The 11,376-nt window shown below is 39.2% G+C and overlaps 2 protein-coding genes across 2 annotated transcripts; both read left to right on the top strand.

The window, feature by feature from the left end:
- The first annotated feature begins 2,481 nt into the window (after positions 1–2,481).
- LOC127252999 (uncharacterized) lies at positions 2,482–5,152 on the top strand. Its single transcript, XM_051277398.1, has 4 exons — positions 2,482–3,355; positions 3,423–3,686; positions 4,049–4,140; positions 4,378–5,152. The coding sequence occupies exons 1-4, from the start codon at positions 2,561–2,563 to the stop codon at positions 5,150–5,152; spliced, it is 1,926 nt and encodes a 641-aa protein (XP_051133355.1). The 5' UTR covers positions 2,482–2,560.
- A 344-nt stretch (positions 5,153–5,496) lies between these two features.
- Positions 5,497–11,376, top strand: LOC127253411 (vacuolar-sorting receptor 3-like). The gene is made up of 12 exons (XM_051277997.1): positions 5,497–6,056; positions 6,795–7,487; positions 7,568–7,656; positions 7,753–7,822; positions 7,893–7,976; positions 8,061–8,137; positions 8,215–8,296; positions 8,481–8,563; positions 8,650–8,716; positions 9,701–9,829; positions 9,914–10,023; positions 10,749–11,376. Exons 1-12 carry the CDS (start codon positions 5,759–5,761, stop codon positions 10,845–10,847), a joined length of 1,881 nt encoding a protein of 626 aa, XP_051133954.1. The 5' UTR covers positions 5,497–5,758; the 3' UTR covers positions 10,848–11,376.

Below are 11,376 nucleotides of genomic sequence, written 5' to 3' on the forward strand. Positions count from 1 at the left end.
CGGCATATCCATCGCCATTCCCGTCAAAGATGTCCACCTGTTATTTATTCACTTGAATCGGCCACTTGACAGTACCCATTGTAAGCCTAGTTTGCAAGTCATCTCTTTACTCATCTAATTAGCATCCATCCCTGTATCGAGTAGGCACAAGTACGAGTGTCCATTGATCTCGGCGTCAATATACATCCGCCCCTTATGCATTTAACCATCACCCTCCGCATTCATGTATGCTATTCGTTCCTCCGTCGGGATGGTCTCTCCAGTCACCACGGAAAAACTCATTCAGTTCGGACAATTCCTTGTGTAATGTTCTTTTGAGTAGCAAATAAAACATCCCTCATACTTTGATCCCGACTTTGAGAATTCCCTTGTCTTTGCCTTAGGTGGTTGGTGCTCACTTTCGGCACAGAGCGAATCTCAGTTTATCTCCCTACTTTTATCCACAACCATCTTCTTTCCCTCATACTTTTTATACGGTTTCTTTCGTTAAAACTCGATTAGGCATAAGGCATGCTTTACTGTTTTATTTATGATTGTTGGGTCTTTGTCCATAACTCGCTCTTTTGTCCACTACCTCAATCATTCCATGAACGTAAACAATGTCTCCGTTTAGATCATCGACGGAATCTCAAACAATAAGTTGGAGTATTTATCGATGTATTCATTCAAATATTCATCTCAGTGTACCACATGAAGAATCTTAGCCCTCACCTCATTATCAACTTTCACCAGTTCAAACTCCACTTGAGCTCGGATTTGAATATTGTTCACGTCGTGATGACCTTGCCATCTTGGGCAAGTTTGCTCTTTCGTCTCCACCAAATGAGTGCATAGTCATTTAAAAATAATAATGTAGTTTGCACCTTGGCATCCTCCCTGATGATACATGTGGTAACCAAATAACATTTCAAATCAAAGATAAATATAACAATTACTCGGCATTTTCGGACTTCCGAGTAGCACTCTGGACGTAGTACCTTCACCCTTGGCACTATTGCCATCCCTTTGGTCGGGCCACGAGCTTGTAATTATGTAATTGTCTTTTGTCAACTAAAGGCGACACCCCCCACTACGGCTCCACTACGGCCACTTTTTCCCGTCAGGTCAACTAAAGGCGACACCCCCCACCTCCTCCTTGAGTTTGGAGACCTCAACACGAAGTGACGCCCTCCTCCACCCAGTTACGACATTGGTCCACCTCAACTGCAACTGACGTCATCAACTCTTATCGCAAATCTTTCTTGACCTTGTTGAAATGTTGCTCCACCACGTCAATCATTTCAGAGTTTCCGTCCAAAGATTGTTCCATCACCATCCAATGCACCTAGGGCATCAACGGAGGTGCCATGCTTGCTCTTCCGATTATTCCTTCCTTCATGGCCACCGTCGTTGTTTCCCTCGTTCACATTCATCAAGTTAGAGCCGTCACTTGCCATCCGTTATTTACTTAGGCTCGAACGAAACTCTTATACCATTTGTTACAGACCGCTTGGTGATTCCTCGAATACCTTCCGTTTGGTCTAATAACTTCTTGGATACTTGGAGGTTGCTAGTACAGTCGTTCGTCGAACACCTTCAAAAACACTTAAAAACTCAATAAAGAATGCTTAAAAATCGTAAAAAGATGAAGTAATGAGAAAAAATAATTTATTATTACTCTCAACTTGATGATTACAAATTAACTAGCACCACTTATTTATATAAATCCATAGTGAGATGGACGGTCTAGAACGAATCAATCCAACAACTAAGATTACCTACTATAATGTATTATAGTCTATTATCTACAAATTTTCAACTATCACATTAATGTACACATTTTAGTTTTATGTATAATGTATTTAAAAGTATTTTAAATTAACGTCTAAATTTTGGCTCCTTTGTTCGGTCCTTTTCAAAATCGATCCATAATACAGAGAGACCCTGTTTATTGAAAATATAAATAAAATATAATATTTAAAATTAAATAAATTAATATTCTTTTTACTATTTTAAATTTAAAATCTAATACTATTTATTTTCTATAATTTTCAATAAATATTTTATAAAATACTATATCAATATACTATTATTATAATAAAAATTTAATAACACTATATTTTAAATTAATCTAAACCTAACACAAGTAAACCTTTTATTCTAAAATAAATAGTTCTGTTTTATTCTCAAATAAATTTTTTAAAAAACGATCACATTCATGACACCCGTTACAAAACATAACAAATAAATTTTAATTTGACGAAGATTTTGCAAATCATTTGGTATTCTAAATTCACCGTAAACGCGCCCCATTAATCCCCGCAATAAATAGAAATTATCGTTTATATAGTTACACGGTGCTGGGGTCCCGGGATCTTCTATGAAAACACATTCCAGCTCTCCCCCTACTTTCTTGCATTTCAATGGCTGCCGCCGATCATCGCCTCTCCTAAAAACTCTCCTTTAATTTAGAAATTCATCCCTCTCACTTGCAATTTCATCAATCTGGTTCCTGATCCTAAATTTTCAAAAAAACTCATCTGAGAATGTTCTGGAATACAATATAAATATATAAAATATAATGGCCTCGTTGAAAGGCGGTGTTCTGCAGAAGCTTTACGAGGAGATGAAAATGGCGGAAGAAGGAAATAACAATAATAATAATAATACGGCGGCGGACGACGATCCCCGGCCGGTGCTGCTGCAAATCCGCAGCATAATTCCGGTGCTGGAGGAAGGCCATCTGTGGCCAAACCGAGGCTTCTTCCTCAAGGTCTCCGATTCGTCTCACGCGCTCTACGTCTCCCTCTCAGACGAGCAGAACGAAATGATCCTCGGGAACAAATTGAAATTAGGTCAATTCATATACGTACAGCACCTGCAGAAATCCGATCCCGTCCCGGTTCTGCGCGGCGTCACTCCCACCCCCGGCCGCCGGCCCTGTAAGGGCACGCCGGTCGACATCGAACCGCCGCCGGATCTGGTCAAGCTTCTAGAAGCCTCCTCCGCCGGCTCCGGCGATGGTTCGGTTGTAGAAGAGAAGGGGGTTATAGCGGAGAAGAAGGTATTGCGGGCCCCACGGAGGCTGCTGCTACGTGGCAGCTCGGATTCCGAGGCGTCTGTGAAGCACGCGCCGTCGTCGTCGTCGGTGAAGACTCCTCGCCGGCGGGACAGATCTGCGGCGAAATTAGCTGGCGACGGTAGGAAGGATAGATTGGAAGATAATAATTCCGTTGAGAACAACGAGAGCGACGACGGTGGCACGAGAGTTGCACGTGTCACGAAGAGACGGAGCTGGAATCATTCCGACATGATGAAGGTCAAGGAAGCTTTTGATTCCTCCTCCAAGCTCCCGCCGAGGAGCCGTAGCGCCAATGTAATAACGGCTAATTAAAATCTTAATTAATTAATTAATATCCATTTACTAACGTGTTTAATTGCAGGTTTCGCCTGTTCGTTCTTTGGTATCAGACAGCTCCGACGAGAATTCAAGTTCAACATCAACAACAAGAGCTGTTGCTTCGAAGAAGAAGACCACTGCTCAATTGCCTGCATCAACAGCAAAAGAAGAAGAAGAAGAAGAAGTAGAAGAAGGCCATCATCAAGAAGAAGAAGAAGAAGGTAAAGAGTCGTCGATCCAAGAAACTGAAATGATATCCATGGAATCCCTCCTCCACCTCCCGCCGGAGTCTGCCAAATTCGGAAAGGTATTACTTAATTAATTCCCTTAAAAATATATATATCTATTTTTCCATTTTACAAATATCTTACACAAATTTTATAATATTTATATCATACAATACTTTTAATTTAATTTTTTTATTTTTATTTTTATTTTTATTTTTACTGCATTATGAGACAAACATGTTGGTTACTTTATACAATATAAAATATAAAGGAGGTTGCATCTCAACCTGAGATCTCCACCCTATTATTAATTAACCTGATAATTAAATTAATAAATTATCGGATTTATGCACATAACAAATAAGTATATATTTACTTTCGAAATAGTTAGTAGTGTAATGATATTTTTGCCAAAAAAATCAAGGTTGTTTGCTTCATACAGGAGGTCATAAGACAACGAGACGCTGCAATGGCCGCCGCCGTCGACGCTCTGCAAGAGGCCTGCGTTTCCGAGAGATTGCTCAACTGCTTAAGGTAGATACATTACATTTACATACACACATTATTATTTAGTATTTAGGATGTGTTTCTTTTGATTGATTTGAAAAAAAAAATAAAATTTAAGTTTAGTATGAAAATAATATTGAATAAGATATTTTGTAAAATAGTTTTTTTTTTTTTGTCTTTTTTCAAAAAATACAAATAAAATTTGAAGAAAGTTGTCTGAAGAAACATACCCTTAATTATTTAATTAATTATCATTTTATCCAGGACACTGTCAAAGTTAAATCTACAGCAAGACGACGATCTAGAGCCATACCTCCAAAAATTCTTCAACCTACAAGACGATCTTGCTCGAACTACATCAATACTCCACTCACTACCAAATGCAACGCCGCCGTCCACCGCCGCCGGAGAATCCGATCCGTGCGCCGACGACACAGCCAAGGCCCGAACAAAGAACGCAAACGAATGGATCAAATCCGCCATAGCTTCCGATCTTACGCCAAGCCAATCCGGCCGCTGTAATAAAGAGAAAAGCATCTGTAACCTTAAAAACGACGCCGACAAGGAATGCTGGCCGGTCTGGCCGGAGTGGCCGGACCGGGTCAACTCGCCGGAGTGGAGCCAGGGCAGCAGTTTTCCGGCGGCGTTCGAGCTGGCGGCGTCGCTGCAGCTGGAAAGCAAGAAAATGTTTTTCTGCCACGTGGATGACTACCTGGACGGGGTGGAGCGGAGCATTGCGGCGGCGGAATCGGACGGGCAGGTGGCGGCGACGATGTTGAAGGTGAAGATGGTGAGTGACAGCGTGGAGAAGACAGTGGATAAGGAGAAGAAGAATGACGTGTTGTGGAAGAAGGAACGTGAATTCGGGGGTGGGGGTGGGTGGGTAGGGGAGGGGGAAGCTTATACAAAGGTGAGGAACAAAATCTATGAGATCTTACTCAACAATGTGGCGAAGACTGCCATGGCTTTTCAACGTCTGCACGCGCAGGCCTCGTCGTCGTCGTCTTCCTCGGATCCTCCATGTAATAATCATAATTAAATTATTTTTTTTTTTCTTATAATTAATTATATACCGGATTTTTCAAGTTCATCTGATACACATATTAAGTTTTCGAGTCATATTATTTACATAAAAAACTATCAATATTAATTAATTAAATAAATATTATTATCTTAAATATTATATTACATTAAAACGCTCATGGATCACGTTGAAGATAATCGTCAATTTTCTTTGGTCCAGTGTTGATATTGGCTTTTCTCAATAATGTCATCGAATGTTGACGTTCAATCCAAACAAATAAATCTACGGTTTTAAATCGTGTCCGTAAGGGTGAAGGACGAGAAGGACCGTTTGTTTGTTTGTTCGTTTTTTCGTGCCAACATTAAAATGATCAAAAATCCATGGCAATATTCCACCCTCACTTTAACTCCTCTTCCATCCTTCCGCCACCCCTACCTCGTCCCCACCTACCAACAGGAATAACTCTCACTACCTCAACACCCTATCTCTGTTCTTCTAGACTTCAATCGATCTTACAAGGGCAGAGAAAGGGAAAGAGTTGCCAAATTATACACTAATTTATATTAAACCAAAAAGAAATTGGGGGTTTTCTTGCTTCTTCTGGAAGTTGGGAGCTGAAGAATGTCTGTTAAGGGTTCAATCTTGAAGGGGTTTTTGGTGCTAATTTTGGTGGAAACAGTGGTGGGTCGTTTTGTGGTGGAGAAGAACAGCTTGAGGGTGGTTTCTCCGGACAGCATAAAGGGGACCCACGACAGTGCCATTGGCAACTTCGGGATTCCGCAGTATGGGGGAAGCATGCTCGGAACTGTGGTTTATCCGAAGGACAATCGGAAGGGCTGCAAGAGCTTTGATGATTTCGGGATTTCTTTCAAGGCTAAGCCTGGGGCTATGCCCAGCTTTGTTCTTGTTGATCGTGGAGGTATTTTTAATTTTTCATTCATTACAGTGAAGACTTCATTTTTGTTTGAATTTCTACACCTTAGCTTGCTAATTGAGCTTGAATTTGATGTTTTGTTTCGAGACTGTTTTTTTAATTAGTTTTCTTGACTGGGGTTTTGGGGTCTGAGGTTGTCCATTGTTGTGGTTCTTCATGATTTTTTAGCTTTTGCAGATCCTCTGTGGGTTATTTTGTATAATACTTTTGTTCTAATGTGGTAAATTTGCAATTCGATCGCTGTGGATAGGTGATTCTCAAGGTCTCACTAGCTCACTTCAAACCCATACAAATATACCAAGCAATTCATAGATTTTTGTGGATTGAGGGTGTGTTTATTTGGTGTATTTTGGATTTGAAATTTTTGAATAAGTAGGGGTTGGATGCTATGTTGTAAATGAAAATTAGGTGTTCTGACTTCTGAGTAAAAAGGATTACGTTTTCTATGGCTGAAAACACAAAATAGAACCTATTTTTGGTAATATTTATACTGTTGGGGTTTCTAGTGATTTGTATCTATACTGAGAACTTGTTAGGTTATAATTTGAAATCGAAGCACTATATTGTGTGTTTGTTTGTGGGTTTTGGGTTTGGATTTATGAATGGTAACAAATTGAATTTGAATAGTTGTTTGATGTGATATAAATAGATGTTGAATAGTAAAAAGTTAAAGCGCACAAAAGAACACAACCATGTTGCTTAAGACTTACATTTCTCTTGCAGATTGTTTTTTTGCATTGAAGGTTTGGAATGCTCAAAATGCTGGGGCAGCTGCGGTTCTAGTAGCTGACAATCTCGAAGAAGCTCTGATAACGATGGATTCGCCAGAGGAGGAGATCCAATCCATGAAATACATTGCAAACATTACAATCCCTTCGGCGCTGATCACCAAAAGTTTTGGCGAGGACTTGAAGAAAGCTTACAGCCGGGGGGACATGGTGAATGTGAATCTTGACTGGAGAGAATCAGTCCCCCACCCTGATAACAGAGTTGAGTACGAGCTATGGACCAGCAGCAACGATGAGTGTGGTGTCAAGTGCGACATGCTGATGGATTTCTTGAAGGAATTTAAGGGCGCGGCCCAAGTGCTTGAGAAAGGTGGATACACTCAGTTTACGCCGCATTACATAACTTGGTATTGTCCTCAGGCGTTTACGATAAGCAAGCAGTGCAAATCTCAATGCCTCAACCATGGGAGGTATTGTGCCCCGGATCCCGAGCAAGATTTCAGCTCCGGTTATGAAGGAAAAGATGTGGTGCTTGAGAACTTGAGGCAGCTGTGTGTTTTCCGAGTGGCGAATGAGTCCAGAAAGCCTTGGGTTTGGTGGGACTACGTTACTGATTTCCAAATTAGGTGCCCGATGAAGGAGAAGAAATACAACAAGGAATGTGCGGAGAGTGTTATCAAATCTTTGGGTAAAACAGTTTCACATATTTATTGTAAACTTTCATGTTTATTAAGAATCAATGTCATTGAAGGTTTGTTCGAAAATCAGGTGTCGATTTGGGTAAAGTTGAAAGATGCATGGGCGATCCTGATGCCAATTCTGACAATCCTGTCTTGAAAGAAGAGCAAGATGCTCAAGTGAGTTTTGTAATCTACATTTTGAGAGCAAAGTCACTATTCTTGTTCTATTTATGATATTTTGTGCTAATTAACATGATGATTATCTTGCCCTAGATTGGAAAAGGATCGCGCGGTGATGTGACTATTTTGCCTACTCTTGTTGTGAACAATCGCCAATATCGAGGTATGTTTGTTATCTCATACAAGTTCTACCATTATTAACCTCTCTTACGCTATTTTTTTTTTCTTTCTAGGGAAATTGGAGAAAGGTGCTGTTCTGAAAGCAATATGTTCTGGCTTTGAGGAGACAACAGAGCCGTCAGTTTGCTTGAGTGGGAGTATGTTTGTTTTCTCTTAGTTAAAAATTCTAATGTCTATAAGAGGTGAGCTTGGGCTGATTCATGGTTACTTTGTAATTGCAGATGTGGAGACGAATGAGTGCCTGGACAACAACGGTGGTTGCTGGCAGGACAAGGCGACAAACATCACGGCTTGCAAGGTACTTTAATGTATCTAAATGTTTTCTCATTCCTTCTGTATTGTTCTTACATTCTTGCTTATTTATTATACATTCAGGACACTTTCCGAGGAAGGGTCTGCGAATGCCCAGTAGTTAATGGCGTGCAGTTTAAGGGCGATGGCTACAGCTCTTGTGTTGGTATGTTTTTATGTCGATTCATACTAATCAGCGTAGTCTTGTTTTCGAAACATTGCATAATGTACAGTATCAGAGTTTCATGTTTATCAAATTTTATTACAACCACTTGGCAGCTGCTAAAACACACTGATAGTTCTTATTAATTATTATGACTATTGAATTGTTTTGAAATCCTTCAACGCAGCAAGCGGGCCAGGACGATGCAAAATTAGTAATGGAAACTGTTGGCATGAAAATCGAAATGGGATCACTTTCTCAGCTTGTGTGGTTGGTGATCATTTATATGCATGTAATATATTTTGAAGCTGAAGATTTGATTAGATTTAACATGTCTGAATTTTCGGTCCTACCAGGAGGATGGTGACAAGCAATGTACGTGCCCTCCGGGATTCCAAGGCGATGGCATTATTAGTTGTGAAGGTAAAAACACTTTTTGTTTGGTTTTTCATGCACTGAGAGGGATAGTATGCATTTCACGTCAGATTTTATTTCATTGTCCATTGCTATTGAGCCCGTTTCTTTGCCATTAAATGCCTCACCATAGATTTTCTTCATTGGGTTTCTCGTTGAAGCTTCCGACTTGCTAGTAAAGCATTTACTTAAGTCAGTGTTTGCTAATTCTAATATATATATGTATATATATATATCTTTATACTAATTGAGACATCTTGGTTAGTAGTTAGAAAATGCAAGCACAGTTCTTAGTCGTTTGTAAATTGCTAGTAGTTTTCAACTAGAACCATGTCTAACACCAAAAGAACACATCATGGGCTCCGTTTGTTTTTCTTTTTCTTCCAGCTTCGTTGTTATGCAACCAACATGATTCCCTAGAAAAATACACTATCCAACCACCATTTAAACGCAACAAAACACAAACCAAACATACTCATAGTTTTTGCCAGTAGTTCTTAGATAACATGAGATAAGTTCCTGGATGAGCTGTATATCTTGTATCAACATCTACTTTGTAATCTTCTATAATGGAAAGATGTAAAATGGGGTTATTTATTTACTAATTGGTATGAGGCCAAATTACCCTTTAGGATACAATGGAGAAGAATAAACAGGATTGCATCAAGTTTTAACTTATTTCTTGCAAAAGAGGTGCGACAAAACTTGTATTGTGCATATATAGGCTTGGAATGATCACAAGCCGCAACTCTAAGGTCACGTAAGAAAACGGCCTATCCAACACAAATAATTATTATAATATAAATAACAGCGAGCAAAACACAGCAGATAATGACAATCATACAAAGATTAATGACAAATAACTTTTGTATGTGAAAGGCTGTGCCATTTGTCTCCATAAGGGGACAAATGGAATATACTTTGATTTTATGAATGTTTGATGCTACAAAATAATTTCCAAGGAAATCTAATTGTAATACTTTGGCCACACAGACATAAATGAATGCCAGGAGAAGAGAGCCTGTCAGTGCCCTGATTGCAGCTGCAAGGACACATGGGGGAGCTACGAATGCACGTGCAGTGGGGATATGCTATATATAAGGGAACATGACACCTGCATAAGTTAGTTTTCTTTCACCCTTTTTGGTTTCGACCTTAAATTCTTACATGGCATTGGTGTATTTTGTCAATCTGTTTCTTGTGCAGGCAAGAGGGAAAGTGAAGTGAGATCTGCTTGGACTGCTTTTTGGATTGTTTTGATTGCTTTGGGTATGGTTTCGGGTTTTGCATACCTCGTGTACAGATACAGATTGCGGGTAAGTTTCTTTTTACTCATTAATGATCCTAAAACCAGCATGTCTCTTTACAAGTGCAATTGTAAATCTTTTGGGAGTAACACTTTTGTTTTTGCTACTAAAATCAAATAAAACCTATTAAATAACTGAGCATTTTATATTTTGAAATTACAATCATATTGCAATCTTCACAAATATGATATATTTTGTGTGTGCATGCGTGCATGTAGCGTTTAAAACAATGTTTTGATATTATAGAGGCATATTCAATGCTGATTAATTGGTGGATTCGGTGCTCATTTTATTTTATCAGCATCATGCTAATTTTTATATGCTTTTCTCTTCATGTCACACATATTACTGTTCTTTGACCTCTTTTTATTCATTTTCCATTTATATTCAATCGTTAAAAACATTGATATCCGGTTTTGTCCGATCTCTTGCATACGAATCTTGCAAGGACGTACACCTTTTAGAGAACCTAACATGTAGTTAAATTGATGGAACGGTTTTTTTTTTATTTACCTAGTTTTATTTTCTAAGGAATTTTTTTTGAGTGAAAGTGATTCTCTTACTTAACCCTGTGGGAACATCATTTCATAATGGAGGGGATAGGTGTGTAAATTTTGTAAATACTTTTGCATTCACTTATAGGCCATTGAATAGATTGCATTTTTACTTCCCTTTGACAACATCTTACTTATCTGCAAATATTTTATTACAATACATTGTGTTTGCACTTTCAGTCGTACATGGACTCAGAGATACGAGCAATAATGGCGCAATACATGCCTCTAGACAGCCAAGCTGAAGTACCGAAGCATGTAAATGACGATCATACTTGAAAATGATGGATGGCGCGCTCGATTACTCGTTCTGTGTGTATGCAATGTGGCAGTAGGTGCAACTGACCCACCCCATCCATCTCCCAAAAATTAATTAACTCTTCAAGTGATGTTTTTAACGGGTAATGGGCGCGATGGCTGCATACTTCTATATGGTCAGTTTCTTGCATCATGGGACTTATGTCCGAATGTAGTTGTCATTGTATCATCATGTAACAGCCTGCCCTGATTGCTCCTTTCTTTATGTGGGCATGTATCTGTATTATCTTTGCGCACTTTTCATGATGCAAGGAGATCCGAACATTATGTACTATGGGGAGAGGTTCTAGTAGTGGTAATAAGTTCATGCATTGCGTCCGGTTATTGAACAATGTTAGGCTGTCATGACCGGTGATTTGGTGTTATTACACGGTTTCGTAGGAGTAACAATGAATTTCTGTTTAAGAATGTTTGCATGTAAAGTACTTGCGAAAATCTGTTAATTTTTATAGAGCTACCTTCTTGAAACGTATGGCAGGTGTTGCCAAGA

The sequence above is a fragment of the Andrographis paniculata genome, unplaced genomic scaffold (assembly GCF_009805555.1).
Source record: "Andrographis paniculata isolate CXL003 unplaced genomic scaffold, ASM980555v1 Contig12END, whole genome shotgun sequence".
NCBI lineage: Eukaryota > Viridiplantae > Streptophyta > Magnoliopsida > Lamiales > Acanthaceae > Andrographis > Andrographis paniculata.

Coding starts and splice junctions, on each gene's coding strand:
- LOC127252999 (XM_051277398.1), top strand. CDS start 2,561: ATGGCCTCGTTGAAAGGCGGTGTTCTGCAGAAGCTTTACGAGGAGATG. Junction 3,687..4,048: donor AGTCTGCCAAATTCGGAAAG/GTATTACTTAAT, acceptor TGCTTCATACAG/GAGGTCATAAGACAACGAGA. Junction 4,141..4,377: donor AGATTGCTCAACTGCTTAAG/GTAGATACATTA, acceptor CATTTTATCCAG/GACACTGTCAAAGTTAAATC.
- LOC127253411 (XM_051277997.1), top strand. CDS start 5,759: ATGTCTGTTAAGGGTTCAATCTTGAAGGGGTTTTTGGTGCTAATTTTG. Junction 7,977..8,060: donor GTCAGTTTGCTTGAGTGGGA/GTATGTTTGTTT, acceptor TTGTAATTGCAG/ATGTGGAGACGAATGAGTGC. Junction 9,830..9,913: donor GGAACATGACACCTGCATAA/GTTAGTTTTCTT, acceptor TTTCTTGTGCAG/GCAAGAGGGAAAGTGAAGTG.